At 42.4% G+C, this 25,192-nt stretch overlaps 1 protein-coding gene across 6 annotated transcripts in view; it reads left to right on the top strand.

Annotated features, from left to right (window-relative positions):
• Nucleotides 1-25,192, top strand: part of pcloa (piccolo presynaptic cytomatrix protein a) — a 72,826-nt gene that overhangs the window by 15,099 nt on the left and 32,535 nt on the right. For all 6 annotated transcript variants that reach the window (XM_074626095.1, XM_074626093.1, XM_074626092.1 and 3 more), the window contains exons 4-5: nt 17,816-18,013; nt 20,944-25,051. In XM_074626095.1, coding sequence (XP_074482196.1) covers nt 17,816-18,013; nt 20,944-25,051 — 4,306 coding nt within the window. The remainder of the gene's footprint in view (nt 1-17,815; nt 18,014-20,943; nt 25,052-25,192) is intronic.

Here is a 25,192-nt window from a genome sequence, read left to right as displayed (position 1 = left end):
AAATTCTTTTATTGTGAAGTCCGATGCAGGTTTGCATGATTTGCATGATGCTTGTGTGTGTGTTTCTGTAGCTACATGAGTCCATTCATTGCCGTAGCTTTGCCTACTTGATGACGTGGAAACCAAACACTTTTGGCCTGCTTCTCTCCCGAGGTGTGGGGACTGGTTTGCTGGTGTTACCGTGGTGTTTCGTCTCGTCTCGTATGGGAGAAACATCACAAGACTGCGTTGGGTTCCACAGAGCAGATGGTACTCTGTGGTGTAGGATCAGTATATTATAGGAATAGAGGCCAAAAAAAGTGCTTTCGGTTGAGTGGTTTCTCAGCATGTATGCAAAACATATTGACATATGCTACACCCACTTAATGCTCCATATGAAGTATCTTAGTTGTTGCCTATATGCCACTCATAATCATTGATAATTATAAGCAATGCGTGGTTAAATTAAGCCACTTAACAGTACGATATTTGATTATGTCCTCTTGACATGGTCATCATGCGAGTCAGGGCACAATCACGTGTGTGTGTCAACCAGCAGCTCAACACGGCGTCACGTGTCAACTACTTTCTTAGCTTGTGGTTTAACTGTGTCTTTAGTTATCTGCTGTGTATTTTTGGCTCGCTAAGGAAGTCTTTTGGAACTAAGCTGGAAACGGACTCCACGTGCTACTTAGGTACAGGAAATGCTAAATTCTCATGGAAAATCAACTTTTGTAAAAAATTAAATCTAAATAATTCTAAGATATATATCCTTTCCTTTACTTTCTGTTACTCATACTCTATATGAAGGTGAAGCCCACAAAATGTATGAATAAAAACATTTTTGCATGTCAGTGCAATGCAGTCTGACCTTTCAAAGGAATCATTAGATATTTTAGGAATTATGCTTATTCCTTGTCTTAAATAGAGTTAGATGAGAAGATCAATACGAAGCAAACCGGCTGTTGTACCTTCATATTTTCCGTACTGTTTGACATGCCAGTATAGTATATATCCTGCAAATTGAAAAGCTAGAATGACCCATGCTCCTTTTGTAGTTGTGTTATCACAAAAATATAAAATTTACTCTCATATCGGAGTATTTAAGTCTCGGACATACTTTCCGTGTTCTGCATCCGTGGACAGCTGCGGACTGGTACCGGTCACACGGACACGGCGCACGTGGTTCCATTCATACTACGATTGAGGGTCCGCGGCGTTCTGGTGTTTCATGCATACGCATTTCTTGATCCACACTCCATGGTATGGACGGTAACGCACTATAATGTTGTGTGCGAGGTGTTCAACTCCATTTGGCTGTCTTTGTATTCCTTTTAAAGACAAATTATATAAATGTGAGTAATGGCGGATCTCCTCGCACAACCTTTTTTCAAAACAAGCATCCATTTTGTTATCTTCTTCTTGGCAAACCAGCTAGAGGTGCATTCGCCACCAACTGGATGGAGTGTGGAACGAAAGTGGAGCACGGGGCAGTCGGCGTGCTTGCAACGCGGTCACAAATTTTGGGCTGCGAGCGGATATCCACATAGGGTCCGCGCGGACATGGGTGGATGAAGACATTTACGTCACACAGACCAAAGCGGAATCTCGCGGACACGGCGGATGCGGAAAGCATGAATTTGCCACTATATTTTGCTATGAAATACAGTAATGCATGTTCAACATTATTAATGAAATTGTCCTCCACCCCACTGCTACAGTAGCATTCCAAAACAACATGGCCGCCATTTGTTTACAGTCGTGACGGCACCGTTAAAGACTTCTTTTTAAGTTTTCTTGTCCTTTTTCTTGCAGCTCTTAATTGCACACGCTTGCCGGGATAATGAGGCGCTGAACCGCACAATCTCCTAATTGAGGCCAAACATGAGGAAAAATGTAATCAAGCTGGAGAGATGGGCATCCAGGCCACTGATGCTCTACTTGGATATAGATCAGTCCTTTTCCAACACCATCTTCTCTTCAAAGCCAGAACCGTCAGCTCAGCTTTTGTTTTTAAGAATGATGTTGCTACAAGAGGAATGAATCATTTTTGACTCATCTAGGCTAATAATAGTAATTTGATTCGATTGAACTAGCATTGATTAGATGGAATGAGTTAAATCTTAAAGCAGCAGTACCTTGAGGAGTATTTGCTGTAGGAGACATACACAACACCTTGGTTGAGTCATCTACCCCCCTACGTACTGTGCCTCGCTTCTGTGTCATTCGTTGTCATAATGTTGGCTGTCAGTAGGGGTTCACTTGCTGACGCATGAGAGTGGGTCAGAGTGTGTGTACATGTGTGTGTGTGTGTGTGTGTGTACTAGGCTTTTATTTGTTGAGTTAGTTGGGTGTGACTGAGACTGGGCAGGCTGGCGTGAGCTTGCATACTGTTTTAATGACTTTCATCACTTCAATATGGGCTTTTTTCGGGGATCTATTTAGCTAAAGTTCTATGTTTTTTCCATTGAAATAGTAAAGATTGAGAGTGCATGACCATATGTGTCATCATGCGTGTGTGTGTAGGCGTAATCTCCGTTTCTTAAAAGGATTTAAAGGGCAACGGGAAGCCGGTCATTTCTATCGAGGCTTGATCCTTGACGCAAGTGCCTGTGCGTAATCCTCATCAATACGAGTCGTGAAAATAGGCACCCCGGAAGGAAAAGCACTCACCTTCATGGCTTCTCTCTTTCTCTCCATCCTTCCTGTTTCATGCCTTCTCTCTCTGTATCCGTTAATCTTAATAAGGCCTCATGGAGACACACTTAATACCAGTGGTTTTTTGGTGCTTATCCTCCTCTTAAACACAGTGTTTTCTCTGTGTCAGACTCTCCCTCAGTGGTGCTATCCCTTTGCCTTTTTTCTCACTGTCGCTCCCCCTTTGATGTAGGGAAAAGTCTGCAGATGTGTGTGCGTCTAGTGCTGCGCAGCGGCGACGTTACTGTAGCTCGGGCTCCATGTCATGTTGCCCTTATCAGTAATGAGTGTGCTCGTCGGAGGAGTCTTACGTAAAATGGGAGAGGCACCACTTTGCTAACAAGCACAAAGGGGAAGAGCTAAGAGAGGAGGCTGCGAGCTACATCCTGCGTCACCTATCTCCAAATCGTTTATAATGACGTTTGATTGTCAGTTTATAGTTTACGCACATTTATATTTACCACTACATCACTACAGGTATACAGCTGACAAAGTGTTTTACTCACCAGAAGATTGTGCTTTGCTCTAATATATCAAATGGTCTCCCTGGCCTTAATTATTAAACACTGTAAGGCTGTGGAAAAGGGGGCATCCTAGCCGTTGAACGCTGTAAAGGAATAATCCAACATTTCTGCTGTCCAGTTAGAAGACTGACATCACATTCATCCACATTTGGCTCCATTCAAAGTGAAAACATAAAGCCCAAAATATTTTTTTATTTAAAGGTGTATTCGACATTTCGTGAAATATGCTTATGTGCTTTCTTGGCGAGAGTGACATGAGATGATTGATATACTTTCATGTCTGTATATGGCAAATATGAAGCTATCGTCAGCACCCGGTGTAGACTGAAAATGGTCTTTCGGACACTTGCTAACGTTACGCCGGGCTGACAGAGTACGCCAGGCATACACACAGCTGACAACCTCGCAGCTAAACCAATTGATGCGGTGGAGACTTACTGGCAAAGTGGCTGCTAACTCTCCCTTGATGGGTGAACTGGGGACTCAGTTGTCTGTCCTGTGCAAACACTGCAGCTGGTCATAAATGATGGATTTAACCTGGTTGTGCATCGGCTTATCGTTGCAGCCGGGCGGCTTGTTAGGCACTACAACCACAGCAACTCTGCATGCAACGCACTAATAGTCGGTTAACGGTTAATGATCGGTTAACGAGGGTCGCTGTCGGTCAGAAAAAAATTCTAAATTGGCATCCCTACATTCCCTACTTGGGAAACGTTGGAGCTATGCATAGGTTACGGGTTGGGTTAAGGCACACAATGGTTAGAGTTAAGGTTAGGTGTGTTCGCCAGTGGAAAAAATGCATGTTTTTGTCGGTAGGCCCGTGTCTTGCTCATCCTCCCGTCTGTGAAGCTTGACATCCTAACGCCCACTCACTACAGTACGTGGTGTTTCCTGTGTCTTCCTCCCTCATTGTTATTCTGTGGTGGTGCCCACAGAATAACAATACCCTCCCACAGTCTGAACCCTCCTGAGTCTGCACTGGCAGATAAAGGCATGCCACATGGCCATACATACAATATATGCATATGTAGAGCCTTTGGTATCATCTGACTTGCCATACACACACATATACAGTCAAGGCCCTATCGCGCTTTCTCTTCCTTACATAATCTGTCACATCACGCGTATACAACCCAATTGTGATATGAATCTGTTGGCTACTGTAGTTTTGATTCCTGTCTGTGTGTAATCCAGGTTATAGTCTGTATCTGGCCCTGTACAGTCCAGTTGCCTCACAGCTTTGCCATCACTTGCCCAGGAGGCGGAAGTGTACAAAAATAGTCACAGCCACGAAAGAGCCACAAAGGGGAGAACACAAGCTACTGCAGGGCAGCTCTCTCTCTCTCCCTCTCTCTCTCTCTCTCCAGGCTTTTTTTGTATTGCCACTTTCATATTTCCTCCGTTAAAAGGGTCTTTCTGTTGCACCAGGCAACCCACTGAGTCCTCCCCACACGGCCACCTTGGAAGGCTTGAAATAGATGGTATTTTTAGACATTAAGGTGTTTTTTTTGTGTGTGAGGGTGCAATGCTTTGGTCTGTCTGTTTTTAGAAGGAGTTTATCTGGCAGTGTTAACACTGTACTGTACATGTGATATTCATATTTTGCTTAAATTATTGCACACACAGGGGTAAATGCCCTATTTACACCAATCCAGGACCTTGTTCAAGCTGTGAGAAGCGGTTTACCATTGTTTGAGAAATCGCTATGATTGAAATGAACTGTCCTCAGACACTGCGAACGGCCTCTTCTCTTCCTTTTTACACAGCTCGCCTTCCAGCTCCACTCCAGAATGATTTCCAATTATCCCCTTTCTAATTTACTGGTGCTTGCATGCTTAGCAAGGGCCACATTTTAGCCACTGAGCCTTTAGCGCCAAGAAGGGAGGGTGAGGGGGGTGGGAAGCCAAGACATCTTGTGTGCCAGCGCTGAGACAAGAGAGGCAAGGACAGGCAAGCAGAGACGCTTCTGGCACCGGCCTCGTCTAGTTAGCACAGGCTGTTGTATTTACATCCCGACTGTTGCTGCTCTCTCACCTTGAAAAACAGGCTTTACTAGAGTGACAGGAGAGCTTCTGATTTTGAGAAGCAAGTTTGCTTTGTGGATGGAGTGTCTGACTCTGACTTTCTCCCTGAAAATTGATATTCAATTGGTGCGGCCAACAGCAGAGCGCGGATTAAAAAATGGCTTCACCTCCCAAAAATCATTTCCATACATTAAAAAAACAAGAGGAAAATGGATTAGCTCTTTTTTTACATGCTTAAAGTAGTGCCTTTCATCCTTATTGGACAGAAAAGTTGCAGCTGGAAGGCAGATGTTGGACTGACAGATTGAGACACAAGATCCTACTCAGAAGCTGCCCCTTTTTTATTCATTTACAATTAAGAAGTGTGAAATCACCATAATATATGCATGAAAAACATACACTTTCTAACCTACAACAGCATAAGAAAAAATGTAATAGAGCTGTGAAATGAGAAACAAACACACAGATTACATGTGGATGTGTAGTAGAGGAAGGACAGAGGAGAGAAGAGACAAGTCGAGAGGATGGGGGGTGTCACAAAGGATATGGGTGCCGGCCAATGCGGCCCGAAGCAGCGCAGACTGTGACAACCTGACTATTGTGGTTTGTCGTAGCACTCGTGACTCGTGGGCCTCTGACTCACATTAGCAGCACCTGTAGGCAGAATTCACTGTCTGGCAGAAACATCTGATGAAGCAAGAATTGTGACATCATACAAGATGTTGTGAGAGTTTAGGAAACGCTCGAAATGACTTGAATCCATAGATTTAAATTGATAAAATAATGCAGTTGCTTGTTGTTGAGGACCTCCCATGTGTGTTTTTAATCATGGCATTCAAAAGTTATTATAACAGCTACATATATAGTTGGCCTGTTTTGGTACAAAATGCTGCTTTAGGACAAGAGCATTAAGTGAATGTTGTTTTATGACAGAATAAAACTAATCTAATGTCGGGCTGGGCGATAAGTCATGATGAAATCATATCCTGATGCACAATTACGTCATCTGAATTGACAATAACAAGCACATACTAACTCAAATTTCTCAGACAAATCTGATAATTGTGCACTAAAGTTCTTCATAAAATGAGAAAATACTTTTCATTTGTCAAGTATTCAATTCACAGGAGCATACAAAAATGGGCTTTACCATGTGGTTATTTCATATAGACTATTTATTGAATTACCAGAAAACGTGTTATTGAGATATGAAATGACCTATATCGTGATAGAAGATTTTGGCCATATCGCCCAGTCCTAATCTAATGTAAACTAAGTCACATCATGTGAACCCACGGGGAACAGGCTTCCCAAGTGGGTCAGTTATATTACAGATCCAGAGCCTTTTCTGTGTTCTTCATGCCATTGAGTGCCTATATTTGTGCACATATAGAGTATTTTCCATATGAAAAAATATACAAATCCCACATTATTAAATTATATAGGCTACTTTGTATTGTATATGAACAATTCATATTTGTCCATTTTTTTTAAGATAATGATTGCACATTTTATGCAGAATTCATGCAAGAATACTCGTAGATTATGATTTGTATATGGTCTGTATAGGCCTTATACTGTATTGATAAATCATACATTATATTCCGTAGGCAATTTGAGGGGGGATGCCATCCTACTTGTTGGCAAAATGACCAAAATGCATCCCCCTTGTTAACCTGCCATGCCCTCTCCATCCCCGACCCGTAGTAGCAGAGATGGTGTAGGGGCAGAGTGGAAGTTAAATATGTTAGTCTAGTCCGCCTGAATCAATGATCCATTATCTGACTGAAGTTTGTGCAGGTTAGAATCTATGGCCCCGACCATCGCTCTGAAATATCACTGCCTAACTGTGCTGTGTATTGATAAACCCACGGTGCTGTCCGTGGTGCTGAATTAGCAGATGGATTCGTAATTGCCTTTTTTCTCTGAGTCCCGCTCTTCTTCTACATACCGGGTTGGGGGAGTGGATTGATGAAAACACAAACACAAAAACAAACATGAAATACAAAACGTTCATATGCAAAAGTAGGTAGGTATTGTATATGGCTGTATGTTCAAGTATATCATTTATAGATGGATCACTTATACACAGCTGATGAATATACAGCCACAAGAAATTAGCATTATATGCTAATTACAGTTACATGAGAACTCTCCACCTCTTAACGCCATATCTCCTTTAAACAACAGCAAGCTTCCAAGTGTTTTTGTTAACCAAAGCCCACAGCTCATTAGGCCTAACCTTTAGACTGAATGGAGAAGGAGATGGGAATTTTCCTCCCTCCTCCCCGTCCTTTTCTCTCTCCTCTTCCTCTCCCCTCTTCTAGCACGAATCCCCCCCCATCCACCTGCACTGAGGAGCTTAGTCGCAGAAAAGCTTTGTATGGAAAACAAACACATTTATCAGCACATGATGAGGCTGCACAAACCTACAGCTGATGCAAACTGACATGTATGAAGTAACTGCTCATTATAATGTGTAATATGAACTGCAAAACAAGCTCACAGACACAATCCAGGCATATGATCACCTTGTTATATTATCAAATGTTAGCAAACAAGTGACAACAGACACAGAGCAACAATTATCATCATATGGCTGATGTGTTTAAACCTCATAAGCCCGACTGACCTGGTACCGGATGGAACCGAGTCGTACCCTGTGGCGTAGTTACAAAAAAGTCACGATTGAAGATGATCTATTTATAGAAGATATGCACGCCATACCGATTTTGAATACCTGAGGAGTCTAGTTTCGTTTCAGGGGGAGTTTTTGCTCGTAGCACTTTGATTCCGCCACCGAATGGAGACACCAATGAGCCTGACATCATTCTTTTGGTCTCATTTAGACATATCTATGGATATATCATACAACACTGTGGGCCCTTCCTTTCTCTATTTGTCTGCTGTAGAGCATGGATCTCTTTGGTCATATATGTATATTGATCAGTATTTATTGTGTTTATTACTATATCAATGTTTTGGGCATATTGATGTTATTTGTAACATGACTATATGGAAATAAATAGTGTTTTGAAGTAAAAATCCCAGTCAACATGTTAACAGTCATTATGGCCAAAACATGGAAAACGCCTGAGTATATCTTTATAAATTGTATCATAAATGGTGTATTTTAGCGTATTTTCATCAAATATACAGTCCCAGTTGTAGTAAAGACTAGTAGAATACATTCAGTTGCATCATTATCTTTGTTATAATGGTGACATTGCCTTTGAAATTAAGATTTTATACTAGGCGAGGATAAAAATCTTATTTTTGTGCTTTATTCCATCTCCATTGTAATCTCCATGGTAATATAGTTTATTTTACTAACAATGGATTCATATTTCTTACATTCTTACCTTTCAAATGAGACCGGATATATGCATCTAAGCCTTATGGTTGAGGAGCTATAACTGATTCATTTCGGGTAGTTATTTAAGCGTTTTTTTCCGAGGGATATGGGCTAAACAGGTTTATATAAAACTATGTGAATTGAGCTTTAAACAGGTAGGATAATATTCTCACTGAAGTCACCCAGACTAAATATGCATACATGTATTGAAACAAATGTGAGTGGATATAGGCGACGTCTCTCACCTCTTGCTTTGTGTCAGATCCATTTTTAAATATACACACGAACACATTCTATTTCTATTTCTTTTCACCTCACATGGCATCGGAATATCAATCCCCAATGTAGTGACATAGCCACTCTTGTTCGTGACCCGTCAGCTTTGAGTCTGATAAAAGATTTGCATACAAAATTGGATAATTATCTTTTATTCAACCCTCATTTACCCCGAGAATGTTTTCTCAGATGGCTTGCAGTGGTTTCCTGCAGCACTCTGCTTCGCATTCAGTTACGCACATTCCCATCTACGATCTAACTGGTACAACCACAGCTGGTTACTAAGCAGCTGAGGGTTAAAAGTACTTTTCTCTGAGGCTTTTTTGACAGCGGCATTCAATTTATTCAACTTCCCTCGCACCGATTTTGTTACTCATTTTGGGATTAAAGCCAACAATGTCTTGGTCCGAAGCCCAGTTCTCCAGCCTTGAGGCTATCACTGCACACATAACATTAAGTTTCATGATTCAAACGAGAATTACATTAACACATGAACATGGATCGCTTGAAAAGCCTGCATACAGCACGTTGAAGCCGAGATGGGAACATCTATCACACTGGGACATTTATTAGGACAAAAATCTTTTTTGGCTTACAAAGGAGCTGATGCTGTGATGTTCTGCGTGTCTAGTGCATTATAATTAAGTTGGCCACTCAGCAACACTCATCAATGAGAAAAGGGCAACGACTTCCAGACTTTACTTTTAGCAAGAGCTTTAGCACTGGGAGGTGACATGAGCAGTGCTGCAGAAAGGACACTAGTCTCATTATATAGCCAGCCCTTTTATCAATATAATAAGGATTGTATAGTATTTTCCTTGACTTGCATGGTATTTGATTTATCCGAACCTCAGCGATGGGCCAATCACAACCATTTATCTATGGGGCGTGTTTGAGACAAAGACTGTAAAGTCGAATGAGGTTGAGGCATTTTGGAAAACAACCAAGATGGCTGCAGCTGATATGGAACTTTCTGTTGAAGCCGCTATCGCATCAGTATTGAACGAACTGCACAGTCTATTTTGGCTAGAAGAAGAACAATCAACTGCATTTCTCAAGCTTTTCTTGAGAAGAAAGATGTTTTTGCCGTGACCTACTTCCGACAGGATTTGGCAAAAATTCGATATACCCACTCATAATATGTCTGCATGAGTCTGTCTACATTTTTCCGTCGTTCAGGTGTTATTCTTTGCTGGACTTGCTCAATATTTTTTTATGCCTAAGGCATGACCCGCCTACTCGGCTTCTGATTGGCTTATCCTGATATTCTTACCCTAACCCTAACCAATCTCACTCCTCATGCCAAAACCTAACCAATCCAACCAACGAAGGCAACCAGTACTAGCCAATCAGAGGCAGAGTAGTGCGGGTCATGCCTTCACCATGGCAGGATTCGTAATTTAGCGACCTGCTGTGTCAAACATTTATCATCACATGTTGATCGTCACGTTGATCGTCACATGTTGGTAACGCACCTTTTGGAAATCGATAATGAACTGAGAGGTTCCAGACTAATTCACATTTGTGATTTGGTCTGGGGATGTCAGGCTTGTAGATACTCATGAATCTTGTAATATGGATCAAAAACACCTGTATCATATATTTAACTGTTGAATATGCATATAGACTGGGAACAGGCTTGCCTTGCTCTGTTTGTAGATAACAAAATCCACTACCAGCTACTCTAAAGTTCACTAAGCACACCTTATATCGTGTTTGTTTAATACATACAAAAACTGAAATGGCTGGGAGCTGTGACTTCCTGGGGTCTTGTCACCATGAGGTCGCCAAGGCAACCAGCGAGGCCCCCAGATGCTAACAGGCGACTTTTATTACCTTTGGATGGAGCCAGACTAGCTGTTTCCTGCTCTTTTCAGTCTTTATGCTAAACTAAGCTCACCAGCAGAGCTGTCGCCTTCTTCAAGTTTTTTCCCTCATCAGCACTGAGCAGTTAAGGCTAGTTGAACCTGGAAGCAGGGTAGGACATTGTGCCACTATACGTGTAAGTGACGTCAACTCCATTTTCAATCTGTACTGTAACATTTTAAGGACGTTCCTGGCAGTAATCATGATGCAGCTTGTCTTGACTTTCTGGCAATTGATTAGCAGATTTACATGGTGATGATGTTAAGCTTGTTGGCAGGAACTGGTGTTGAGTCACCTCCAATCACCATTAAGCTCCTTCGCTTCTACTCCTTCACTCTTTCCCTCACTCTTACACCATGCTCCTTTTCTCTTACTGCCTTTTGTTTTCATCCTGTTAGCTTATCTGTTTGCTGTTTGCTTCTCTTTTGTTCTTCATCCCGCTGCTTTTCTCTTGCCTCTCACACCATTATGACCCCTTTTTTTCGCGCATGTCCTCACATTTCCTCTACCGCTCTCCTCCTCCATCCTCTCATCTGTCTTTATCCATCTGTCCCATCCTTCCTCTAGATCCTCTATTTCCGCCAGTGCCAGGCTCTGTCTAAATTTAGATGGGTAAAACCCTCGTAGGATCCTTGCGTCTTAATCAAAGAGCTGCACCGACCTTCACAACACTCCCAATTCCCAGTTGGAAACAATAACCGAACATGGGCATGGCTGCAGCCCATCTTGTATCAATATCTGGTTGCCGTCTGCGGTTTTCAGTTTGTCTCCTCTCTGTGTCCTTGGAGGAAGTTTGAGGAGGATGGAAAGTCGGAGATGAAAGAGACTCACACTGAGTCTGCCCTTATTCATTCACGTATAAGCTTGTATTTGTTTGAGACACGTCATGCGGGAAGAGAGAGAGCAAGTTGTCATTTCCTTCCGAGGTATTTCACACCTTTCATCTGAGTATATGTATGACATCGACGCCGTCACAAGCTCATCTCTGTGGGTGTTGATGTGTGTCAACTTGTTGGTATCCATGCACATGTGATGCTAGGAATCGTCCTTGTAAGATGGTGATGTGAGCGAGCGACTCCCCTGCTTTTGTGAATCATCCATGCTGCTTTTTGCAGAACTCATCACAGCAGACAGACAGAAACGCACACAGGCATGTCACATATTCTTTGAAAGCTTGCAGCAGGAAAGATTGTTATACAAAAATACACCTGTCTCGTTGGTGTTAATTACAAGGCAACGCTGCGAGAGAAGAGCGTACCATCCCGGCTAATTTAGACCCTGTGGATTCGCTCTATAAATGAAATTTTTAATGGGTGTGGTGGTACTGGTGAAAAGTCTTCTCCGATGATAAAATGAGACAATTCTTATAACGAGAGTTAATTAACTTGTCATTATCAATTAATCTGTTCATTAATTTTAGCCATGCGAGCAGCGGGGCTTTACAGAGAGCAATGTTGGTCTGTCGGTAGGTCGATCTACCAACCACCCTTTTTGTCCAGATGGAAATTTCTCAACAACTATTTGAAGGATTGCCGTGAAATTTGGTACAAGAATTCATGGTCCCCAGAGGATGAAGGTTGACTTATTTGTATTTTAGCGAAATATCTTAACAACTATTGGACGGCTTTTTTGGGGAATTCATTTCCCTTTTTTGTGGACACTGTTTTTGTGTCACATCGCTGTCCTCATTTGTTTTTAGTGGATGGATTGTAATGGAATTTGGTACAGACATGGATGAATAATAATAACTTGATGATCCCCCTACTTTTCATCTAGTGACATCATCAAGTTAAATTTCCCCAGTTTCCCCAATACACTGGTTTATGACCAAATACCTGCAGAACTAATGACATTCCCATCAGCTTCAGCTGTACTTTGTATTTAGTGCTAATAAACAAATGTTGCCATGCTAGCGTGCTAAACTTAAATGGTTAACCTGGAAGGGGTGTAACGGTGCATCGATATTGATCGATGTATCGATTCAGTGATCAACGATCCAATGCCATCGATGCAAAGTGAAAACATTGATACATATCTTCATCTTTAAGATGCTCCTTTATTTTGAAATTCCCATGGCACGTCTGTGTTTCACGATTTTCGTCCAAGTGCACCCCCTTCCTAAACATTCAAACAGTGCTTAAACCTGAGAAATGCAGCTCTTTATAGTGAATAACAGGAGGTCTATTTTCATTATTTTTATTAAAAAGAATAAATAGTTTTTCATTTAAATGTCAATGTCAAATTTTCAAATCATACTTTAGTTGTTTTTCATGAGTTAATATAAATGTAACTGATTGTGTTAAATAGTTATAATGATATCGTCTCATATCGATCTCCGGCTCCTGAATTGAATCAAATCGAAATGGTATCGTGGCAGACTTCGTGATATCAGCAAATTTTGTATCATTGTCCAAATAATCAATATAATATCGTATCGTGATGAAACCTGTTATTTACCCCCTAAAGCCTGGTAAATATTTCCTGCTAAACATCAGCATGTTAGCATGCTGATAACATTTAGCTCAAAGCAACACTGTGCCTAAGGACAATAACGACTAATTGACTAATATGAATTTTATTACTATTTGAAAAAAGCATGTTGTATGAACTGGGATGACATTATTTGCTTTTTCCATTGCTCTGTATTCTTAGGTGTAAAGCAATCCAGGCTACCTGGGAAGGTAAACAAAGGCTCACTGTTTACAGACATCTGAACTGCATTGGTTTCTGGGTGTTGAAGTCAGAGCTGTTACTTAAAGTGAAGCCAGGAAGACACTTGATGGTCTTTCAGGGCGATTGCTGTAAGATGTGTTAGTAGGAAATACATTGGAGATGGCCACTTAGCAGTCGCGAGTTAAAGTAACATATCTGTTTTTCCAGATGACATAAAAAGGGGTGATTTAGTTCTTCACAGCAGCTATAAGAAACACACTGACTGAGTGTTTTTGAAGGGGTGCAGTAAAAGCTTTAAGTGTGCCTGTTTGTGATGTGTTGATAACGTCGGTGATGACTGGCTCTCTGAAGTGGCCGACCGGCTGTCTGACTGAGTGGGGTTTTCAGCTTTTCGTATCTGGCGGCCATCTCTCCGGCTCTCAGTGCCCGGTCTCTGGTTTAACTGATAGAGCCGTCAAGCTCGCGTGCTCGCTCACGCACATACGTACAAACAGCACAAATGCATCTGTGCTGTGTCCATCATCATGTCTGAGGATTAACTAGATTTCTGTCGAGTTGGGAATGTAACTCACCAACATCAGCAAACCTTAGCACTGGCATCTTTTTTCTTTCGTTGGCTTCCGAACCGTCTGTTTCCTTCTCTCCTTCCAGATATTAATATCATCTCTTTCTGTACTACTTCTTTCATGTTTTAAATATTTGTATTGAAAGCATTTGTGCAAACTTTTGACATTTGTTTTGACTTTTGATTTTTACACTATTTACTTAATAAAATAGAAAAGAGAGAGAGGAAGAGAAAGGAAGAAGAAAACAGAAAAGGGGGGTATAAACCCGTCGCCATTACTACTTCTCTCCTCGCCATTTGCTGCCTTTTTCATGTTTGTCTACATGCCGCTGAGATGTGTCTGCAGGGGTGTCATACTTTCTAGAGTGTAAGCTTCCTACGGTTCAGGCATGGACTGAAACACGGCGGCTCATGCCTTATTTACCCCGACTTTGCTGCTGCGACATACCCTCAGTCATCATCTTCCATCCTCCTCCTGTCGCCCTCTTTCTGTCTGTGCTTGGAGAGAGGTGGCTTGTCTGCTGCATGGCTTAACATGCAGGCTGCGATCTTCTCTGAAGACCGAATTTAGCATAAACCCCGCTGTTAAGCCAGGCGGAGGCATTCATAAGAGGGAGGGTCACAGAGGAATGTTAGAGCACTTGGTGAAATGTGAAAAGAGGTGTTTACGTCAGAGTGGAGGATGGTTGGAAACATGCTGACTATTAACTCCAGAGTCACTGTATACTGTAGGTGTGTGTGTGTGTGTGTGTGTGTGTCGACAACCCTGTCTCCTGCAAAATTGCGTTCCCATACAACGAAACTGCCTTCTCAATTACGTTTGGTGGGAAACTAGGGCTGCACAATTAATGGAATATTAAGCACAATCACAATTTTGGCTTCCCACAATTAAATGAACATGATGGACTGCGATATTGACGTTTAAAATGCGTGCTCCCCTCATAAAAAACTTGCATAAATCAAGCGCCTCCCAAACTAACAGCAAAAGATGAACCGTCAATCGGGGGCCGATCGAAGCCGGTCGTTTTCAGCAGTCTCATATTTTGCCAGTCACACACGTGCAGCCTCCACATGATGAGTTTACTTCGGCACACCGGAGGTTCCATTCAGTTACATTATGGTGCGTTCAGGGTCTACTCAGCAAAAAGGAGTATTAGGCGATGGTAAATTATAACGCTATCGTGATGCGTTCTAAAGATTGTAATCTATTATTAAAACTACTAATATCAAGATTTTTTAAAATATTGAAATGAAAATACAGTCATTTATTTGCTAATCATTTGAATTATGTGTTTTTTTATTTTTAAATAACCACTATAGATGATAATAACAAAGTAAAAGGATAACATTTAGAGTGTTTGACAGTTGAAATGTAGCACAACATGGAGTTGAAAGCAGCGATCTGTTTATTTAAAATGTGAAATTGCAATATTTTGTCCCTAAAATCTATGAATAATCGTGATAAATAATCGTGATTTCAATATTGATCAAAAATAATCATGATTATCATTTTGGCCATAATCGTGCAGTCCTGAAGGAAACATTCTCCTGGATTACGGATGCCGTTTTAAACAGTTTTAAACACATGGTTAACGTTGAAACAAATTGAAACAAAAATCACAACAAAACTACTTAGTTAGGTTTAGTAAAAAAAAACATCATGGTTTGGCTTTCTCAGATTTCCCTAGTGTATTTTCTCGCTTGTTATACTAGTTATTAGACCAGTAACGTTATTATTCCATGTAACTTTCATTAATGGTTGCTTGATAAACTAAGTCACCTGCTCTGTGCATCGCTCGTTGTACTATGCCACTTGCAGCGGCCGTCCGCGAACTATTTGGGACACGTTCAAGACAAACGTAATCTGCGACAAAATATGTTTCCCTCCAAACATAATTGAGAATGCTGTTTAGCTGTATGGAAACGTAACTTTTAGGAGACAGGGCTGGTATGGAAGTGGTGTGTGTGTGAGGTAGATTATGTTTGCGTATGTGGTTCCCATAATACATGTTCTGGTTTTATAGGTATGTGTGTGAGTGCGTATGCCCTTTTCTCAAATCCCAGCATGTTGATTGTTTATCAACACTTTTATTACCACTTAAAGCAAAGCAGTACTGGATATTAAGCGCCAATAATAGCTGCAACTCTTGAATTATAGCCCTCGGCAGGGCCTTCGGTGTAGGTATGTTCCTCTAGAGTCCGGTGTTTAAGTGAGTGCATGGGAATATACAACAATAATAAGATCGCCAGGACAAGACAGATTTAGCAGAGCCCTGAGATGACAGATTAGAGCAGCTGTGCCAGCAATGCTTTTTGTTGTAAGGACAACATCCCAGGTGAATTTAAAAAGGAAATGATGGTACTTAAAGAGAAAACAGCAGTAGCCAATTCTTTAAATTGGTCCGTGCTGTGCCTCAGCGTTTGAATAGAGGTGTAATTGGAACTAAATAAGATGATCAGGGAGCACAGCATTTTGGGGAAAAACAGTTGTGGTTCACTGAGTCGCACAATAATCATGCAGAAGGTTCTTGTTTTCAGTCTTAAATGTTTGTAAGTAATTGAATTAACGGGTTTAGGATATGTGCACATTCTACTGTCATGTTTAAAGCATGCATGCACATAAAAATACACATTCAAACACAGTTTCTCTGTTTAGTCTGCTACAGGAAATGTCTGCTCAGGCCACCCAACCCTTTCTGACATGCCTTGGTAAAGCCCTGTCCCATTACCATGCATTATGCATAGGCCTGTCTCTTAAGTCCCATAAATGTAAAAAGCTTCCCTTGAAATAGAAGAAGTTACACTGGTGCCTTGTCACAGTCACGTGTTTCATGCACTGGTCAATTTTGAGATTTTGGGCTAATTCACTTCCATAACTTCTTTCAGACTAGTGGAAAGAAAACATCCAAAATACACAATTAGGTGTTTATTTTACTAAACTTTTTCTATTTGCATTTGTAGATTTCTCCTAATTAAATATGCAAATGATGATCATTTGCATATTTAAACATAAGATTTCAGAACACTTGTAATATAAGAAATAATTGTTTTAATGTAAGTAATCAACTGGGAAACTTTCATGGTGATATCTATTAGTTGAATTTTTAACCTAGTCACCTGAAGTGTCTATGGAATTTTACAATCCATATCTATAAAGGCAGTTTTCTGTAAATGAGTTTTAAGCCAGAAATATGCACTTCAGCAGCACTTGCATACACCAAACGTTCCAGTTCCATTCCTATCTATATTCTGAAGGTTTTTACAGAGGCGTTTCTTCATGTATCATTCACAGCCTGATTTATAGAACATTTTATTCATAAAATCATGGCGAAAATGATTTTTTTTATGGCTGTTGACAGAAGTTTTCTGATTTATGGAGTGATTAAAGAGATATCCAAAATTCCCTCTGTAAAAACATTTGACTCTAATATATAAACAAAATGAAAAAATTTTGAAACTGGTTTTATCCAATCTTCACATTTCCGTTCTGGAAACATATGCAAATTAGCACATATTTGATGACAAGATGATGCTTCATTTTAACATACATTGTCAGAAAACTTGTTATAAAAAAAATATTTATCTTCATGTAAGTAATCAACTGGGGAAGTGTCATGGTGGTATCTAGTAGTTTTTCTTTAACCCTATTCACCTGGGGTGTCTCCCCTTAGTTTCACATAGCTGTGTTAGAATTCAGAGAAGATAACTGTAATTAGTTGTGGTTGATTTTTCAGCAGTGTTGTCAAGTCATTTCGTACAATTCAAAACATAACAAATCAAGTGGTAGAAATCATATTGCAGCAAACAGAAATTAATTTGAATTCTTAACTTGTTTGTTTGTATCTTTGTGTTACAGAAAGAATGGCTTTGCCTCAACTGTCAGACCCAAAGAGCCGTGTCGGGCCAGCTGGGAGACATGCCACCTCAAGCCATGGCGTCCCCGAACAAGCAACCACCTGCTCCCGCTCCCTCTTCCACCCCTGCCCCCGCTGCTGTAGATAGCAAACCTGTAGTAGAAGCACCAGACCTAACCCCACCGGCTCCTGATACCAAGGTAGAGCCCGAAACCATTCCCGCACCTCATCATGATGCCCCTCTTTCTGTTAGTGTCCCATCTCCTGATAGCACCCACCAGGAAACACCACAGTCAATAGAACAAAAACAAACAATTGCAGCTGAAGCAGTGTCTGAGCCTGTAATTCACCCTGAGCATCAAGCTCCAGTGTCAGAAAGTATAGCTGAGAGTATCCCAGCAGTTGAGCAACAGCAGAACAGCTCTGAGAAAATAGCAGAGGACCACCCTCACCTTGAGACAGAGCCGTCTGATGCTGATCAACACAGTGCAATTGTCAGTGACATCCCAGCAGTTGAGCAACAACAGAGCAGCTCTGAGAAGGCAGCAGAGAACCGTACTCGCTCTGAGTCAGAGCCATCTAATGTTGAGCAACAAGCACAGAGTGCACCTGTCAGTGTAACCCCAGCAGGTCAACAACAGAGTAGCTCAACAGAGGACTTTTCTGTCGCTGTGGAAAGGGAGACGCAGAATCTATTGACTAATACAGGTTTAGACAAGACAGCAGTCTCTGCTGAGGTAGAAACAGAGCCAAATCCCAAGATTACTCCAGCTGCAGCTCCCCTGACAGATAATGAGAAAGTGGAGCCCACTCCAGAAAAGCTTCCAGAAGTGACAACTGATTCAGTTGAGCCAAAACCTGCCTCGATCCCAGAGGCGGTCTCACAGGAAGTTCCTGTTCAGCTTGATCCAAAGCCAGATTCGTCAGCTGCGAATGTAAAAGAGGAGAAAATCACAGAGGTAGAGCTTGCTAAGCCAAGTGAAAAACCCCAGATAGATGAAGCTACTCCAGCAGACATAGCTCTTAATGTGGAACAAACAAACATCACTACAAAACCTGAGGCCGACAGTGTAGCACCTGATGTAAAGAATGAAGTTACTACAGAAATAAAAGTAGAACCAGAATCTATAATAGAGAAGCCAGTATGCAGAGAAGATGCTCCTCCTCCTCCTGCAGTTGAGGATGAAGAACATGTAGCTCATGTTGACAGTAAACCTGATGAGACCCAGCAAGAATTAAAACTAGAACCAGCAAAATGCATAGAATCTGAAAGTCCTTCTGTAGTGTCAGAGAACAAACATCCTGTCTCAGCTTCAGAGGAGGAAAGTCCGGCTGATAGAGTGGAAAACAAACCCATAGAAAAAGAGGAGGACCTAGCAGATAAGTCACCTCCTGTTGCTCCAGTTGAAGGAGAAACTAAAGCTCTGGAGGAGGCAAAAGAGGAGAATACTGTTGAGAATAAAGTTATTATTGAAGCGGAAACAGCTAAGCAGAAAATACCTGATGAGAAAACATCAGTTGAGATGAAAACAGTGAAGGACGCCGCTGAAGTAAAAATTATTGAGAAAGAAACCATTGAGGACAGAGCTATTGAGAAGGCAGGAAATTCATTTAATGGCAAGGCCTTTGCAGAGGAGGGAGTTCAGAAGAATGTAGCTGCAGAGATGGCAACTGAGGTAAAAGCTGACGAAGGGAAGGTTTTTGAAGAAGAGGCAACAGTTGAGACGGTAAATGACCAGAAACCTCTGGAGGAAAAGGTTGATAAAGCTCTTTCATCTACTGAAACAGAAAATGTTTGTCCTGTAATAGAGAAGAAAGAAACAGCAACAGCTCCGACTGTCACTGAACAAATCCCAAAAGAAGAGATACATAAAGAGATAGAACCAGGAACAAAGAATGAGCCATCACCTGCTGATGAAAGACTTGTCGAGACAGTATCATTGCCAGAGAAGTCAGAGGAGAAAGGAAAGCTTATGGTCGAAGCATTGAGTGTCGCACAGAAAGAGGAAAAGCAGACACCTATAGACACAAACGCAGATGATAAATCTGAGAAAGCAGTGGTTACATCTGTTCCCTCAACTCCTGATCCTAAAGAGCAAGAAAAAGTCAAGGAATCAATGAAAAGTGTCGAGATGGTGTCTTCCTCAGCTGTCATTAGCGGGACACAAGTCAGAGATAAATCCTGTGAGGAGAAACTAGTTCAGGAGACAGAAGCTGCTTCACAAAATGCAAACAGTATTACTGAAAATCAACATGAAGTAGAGAGGGAGACGTTGGCTCTGATGGGCAGCGATGAGAAAGCTGCAGAGCAAAAGGTGTCAATCAAAGAGAAGGAAGAAAAACATGACAAAAAAGAGGCTGAGTCACAACCTGTTGCTGGCAGCATCCACGGACTTATTTCAGTATCAGAGACGAGCACAGTCTGCGACAAAGCTGGCACTGCAGAGTTTGATGTAGGAAAGAACACAATATCAAAGAAGGATGAAGTATCAGAGACAGCTTTTGAACATGGAGGTGTGTCTGTATCAGTAGCTCCAGTCCCTGTAGCAGAACCTGAAATCCCAGTGTCTGTAGTTAGTGAGCAGGACAAAGGCCCAAAGGAGGAGGCTCTGGGAAAGCCCAGTGATGAGGATGCAGTCGCTGAGGTGACCATAGTATTTAGCACAAGTAGTGGTAGATTATATGATTGTGTTTGTACATCGTTTGCTTTATTTCTGCCAAAATCAAATTAAAGTTCCTCGTAGTGACTTTAATATCAAAACACTGCAATATGCAGTAGAATGTTTTGATTACAGACTGTATGTATCAAATACCAAATAATAATTTAAATGTAATTTCCATCTTCCATGCTGCTGTAAATGCTTAGTACTTGAACTTAGTACAAATAGAAAATTGAGATATTTTACCAAACTGGCCGGGTTTTGCTGCCATTCCCTTTTTATGTATTGGAAAATACAGTTTTTTATAACTAATTAATTGAGTTCTAGAAAGCGTTATTTCATCTCCATGTTATTCCTCACACCTACACATGATTCAGACGTAAAAAACAAAAAAATCCCAGTTTAGATATTTAAATTTTTCATTGCAATATCTGAGGAAAACAATTAATTGTCTTATTTCAATTCAACAGGTGAAAACAGCAGTGGAGACCTTGAAAGAGCCTGGGGAGAAAGAATTGGCCGCCAAGGACAGCAGTCCCACCAGCCCATCAGACCTAGCCAAGCTGGAAAGCACCGTCCTTCCCATTCTGGAGGCCCAGGCAAGCACACAACCAAAGGACGATGAGGAGAAACTAACAGACACTCTAAAGACCAGACGTAAACTAGAGGTGCTTCCTCTCTCGCCTGACTCACCCAGCTCAGAAGATGACAGGGAACTTTCCGAGAAGAATGCCAAAGGTACCACAAAGAAAAAGCTCCTTGTGCCCATGGATGTCAGGGCAGATTCCATGGATGATAGCAGTGAAAGCTTTGGAAAAGAAAGCCCGATGTCTGGGGATGATGAGGAATTTATCCGGAAGCAGATAATGGAAATGAGTGAGAATGAGGATGGTTCCCCGTCTGATGAGGAAAACCTAATTCGACGTAAGATCAAAGAGAACGAGAAGAAACAGATGGAACAGAAGACAACAGAGGCTGTAGAGAAGAGTACATCGGGAAAAGCCAGGCGACTTACCAAGAAAAGCACTATCAGTCCAGATGATGAAGAAGATAAGCAACTCCGTGGCTCGTTGGAAAAACCTGATATAGACAAAGAGGAAGGACAAGAACCAAAAGAAGAGGAGCAACAGACTGGTACTGGAGTTCGCAAATTCCAAACTATGGAGCTGAATTCAACCAGCAGCCCTATGCGTATACATAATGATGATGGAGAGCCTGAAATGGAAAGCCTTACAGACTCTCCAGATGATCGGTCTAGAGGTGAGGGGTCATCCAGTCTACATGCGTCCAGCTTCACGCCTGGGACATCCCCAACATCCCTCTCATCACTGGACGAAGACAGTGACAGTAGTAGTCCCAGCAATATCCGTTCTGGTGAGGGTAAACAACACAGGAAAGCCAAACACAGGCAACCTGGTCAAATGCTGCCAACTATTGAAGACTCCTCTGAGGAAGAAGAGTTACGGGAAGAGGAGGAGCTGCTCAGGGAGCAGGAAAAACAAAAGGGCTCTGGGAAAAAATCCAAGAAAGACAAAGAAGAGATTCGAGCCCAGAGGAGGCGAGAGCGTCCAAAGACACCACCAAGCAACCTTTCCCCCATTGAAGATGCCTCGCCGACCGAGGAACTGAGGCAAGAAGCTGAGATGGAGGAAATCAGACGATCATCCTGCTCTGATTTCTCCCCCAGTATTGAATCAGATTCGGAAGGATTTGAAATCCATGCTGCAAAGATAGCAGCGGTTCAGAAAACCTATCGACTGCCCATATCAGTATCTCTTCAATCCCCAACAGACGATCAAAATACTGATCAACTACAGAAAAAAACTCTCAAATCTGCTGATGAGGCTTATGAGGAAATAATGCTGAGGGCTAAGTCTCCAACACTTGAGAAAGGCGAGATTCAAATGGGAAAAGAGTCTCTTTATGGAGGTATGCTTATTGAAGACTACGCCTATGCGTCTCTTATCGACAATTCAACAACTGATCTGGGGGAGCCAGAGAAGATTGTTGTTCCTGCTCAGCCCAGAACACTGAGATCACCAGATGAAGTTTATGAAGACATGATCAAGAAGAGGAAGGAATTCATGAAGCTGGAGCAGGAGTATCAAAATATGCAGCCCAAAAAGGAAAGCACTACCCCAGAAATTGTGTTGCAACTTGCTGAGAATACCTTCTCCCAAAGCAGCACAGTAACGTTAGGCAAAGATGGAAAGCCATTGTTGGATGCTGAAACTGCCTATGAAGAGCTAATTAAAAGAGGGCTGACTCCTGGAACAAGTCCAACTCAGGAGCCAGAAGTGGAAGCCACTGCATCTCGACGGGCACTCCACCCCATTCCAGACTTGAGGGTGACGCAGTGCTCTTCAGGAGAGTTGTCTTCTGATGATGAGAGTATGATTAAAAAGGAAGAGGATGTAACTGCGGTATCAGACACATCATCAGCTGTGGAAACTGAGCCTGTGACAGTGGTTTCCGAGTCCCCTCCATCGTACACATCAGACCAGCAACCTCACACCACAATCGCAGAATCCCAGGCTGATGTTGTTGACTTATCTGGTGCACTCCCAAAAACATCAGGCCCTGTAATTGCCAGTGTATCACCCTTGCCCACAGTTCCCCAGTACACACCCGGTATTCCAAGCGTGGTGTCAACTGCCCCACCTATACCCCCCAAGCCAAGCGTCATACGTAGGGCTAATTCTCAGGAAAAAGCAGAAGTACCTGTTGCACCGCCACTGCCTCCTCCCACCCCACCAAAACCTACTGTTTTTCCCAGGAAGGCTCCGGTTCCACTTCCACCTCAGGCGTCAGCAACTCCAATCAGGCCAGAGGTAGTGGCTATGACTGCAGCCCAAGGACCACCTACAAGACAAGCAGTTACACCAATGTACAAGCCTCATGTTCCCCCTCCTGTTGCCCCAAAGCCATCCATTCATGCAGGGATTGGGGATAGCCATCGACCAGGACATGGTGTCAAACCACCAATTGCACCAAAGCCGGGCTCACAACCTTCTTCACCTGCCCATGCTCCACATCCATCAAGACCCACCGTACTGCCCACTGGTTCTGGTAATGACACAGCCCTAAATCTGAGCCCTTCTTCTGAGAGCAAGCTGTTTCAACCCTCACCAAAGTCTCCCTCGTCTCCAAGATATGCCAGCAATCTTCGTGACACATATGTAGTCATCACACTGCCATCTCAGCCCAGCTCTCCAGTAGACAGCATCTCAACTCAAGCTCCCTCTAGCCCTGGCCCAGTATCTCCTTTACGCCAAGCTCAGCCCCAAAGTTATCACCAACCACAGCCTCAACCTCAATCTTATCCACAGCAGCATCCGCAACCAGCCCCTCCTCAAACAACCAGGGTGCCTCTGGCATACACGCGAGTCACAGAATCCATTGAAAGTCAAGAGATTTGTGGCCCAGAAAAACATGTATCTAGTTCTTGTCACATAATTGAGGCTATATCTGCCTCGGCACAGCCGCCTGTGGTTATGCCTAACCTGATCTCTCAATTGGTCACCACCGAAGTCCAAAGGACCACTTTCTCTGTTGTTCATGAAAGGACATCACCACCAGTGCCAGCTCCAAGGGCAAATGGCGTCCCAATCTCAATGGAGAAACCTAAGCCCCAATTGCCAGCACAGAATGGACAGGCCGTCCAACCTTCTGAGGTGGTAGACCTTAGGACTATGAAGGTGGACCCTCAATCAGACATGAATGGTGTGGATCTGTCCTCTGGGCCAGACTCAAGACGTCAGTCCTTTGTGACTGATGTCAGTCGTCAGAACAGTGCAGTGCAGTCACGTGTGGTCAACCTCAGTGCTGAATCATCCACTGTTTCTATAATGACTGATAGTATCACCATTGTGACCTGCTCTGCCACAATTCAGCATTGTGACAACGCAGACACCTCTCAATTATCTTCAGTGCCCCTTCAGCTAACGAAAAACAAAGCATTTGAGCCCGTTTCTCAAATTATATATCGGCCAATTGATTCTCAGCCCTCCTTTGATAGTGGTACAGAGATCCCTATTAACCTCTCAGTTGGATCAAGCACAGGTGGAGGGACTTTCCAGACCACCCCTGTCACTATTGCACCCACTTGTATTGCAAGTTGTGTCGCTAATGGATTAACTACTGGTACAACCACAGTGGCAGGAGCTGTTGACCTCAGCACGACAAAACCATTCAACACTATGGTATCAGTGGATGCTGCTTCTGCAGACGTTGTCACAGCTGTAATCACAGATGATGATGGCAAACCAGTGGATCTGACTGGAGGAAAAAGAGCTGTATGCTGTGATGTTGTGTACAAGCTCCCATTTGCAGGAAGCTGCACGACTCAGCAACCTACCACACCCCTGCCTGAAGATCGTTTTGGATATCGTGATGACCATTACCAGTATGACCGATCACCTTACGGCATGAGAGGGTTTGGTGGAATTAAGCCGTCGATGTCCGACACTAACCTAGCAGAGGCTGGCCTGTTCATTTACAAGAGTAAGAACAGCTATAATTTCAGTGGTACCACAGACGGTGCTGTAGATCTTACCTCAGCAAAGATTTCGGATGCAGGTCAGTGCAGTGACATTGCCGACCTGTCACTTAAATGTCACTTTGAACTGCCTCGACTCATTCATGGCTAACGTGGCATTTTTTGGTTTGTTTTGCTTTTCTTTTTGTTTTGCATGGACAATTCGTTTTTTGTTAATTGTT

The sequence above is a fragment of the Sebastes fasciatus genome, chromosome 23, assembly GCF_043250625.1.
Source record: "Sebastes fasciatus isolate fSebFas1 chromosome 23, fSebFas1.pri, whole genome shotgun sequence".
Taxonomy (NCBI): domain Eukaryota; kingdom Metazoa; phylum Chordata; class Actinopteri; order Perciformes; family Sebastidae; genus Sebastes; species Sebastes fasciatus.
The sequence above is the reverse complement of the archived record's forward strand: the minus strand, read 5'-3'. Positions and strand labels throughout refer to the sequence as shown.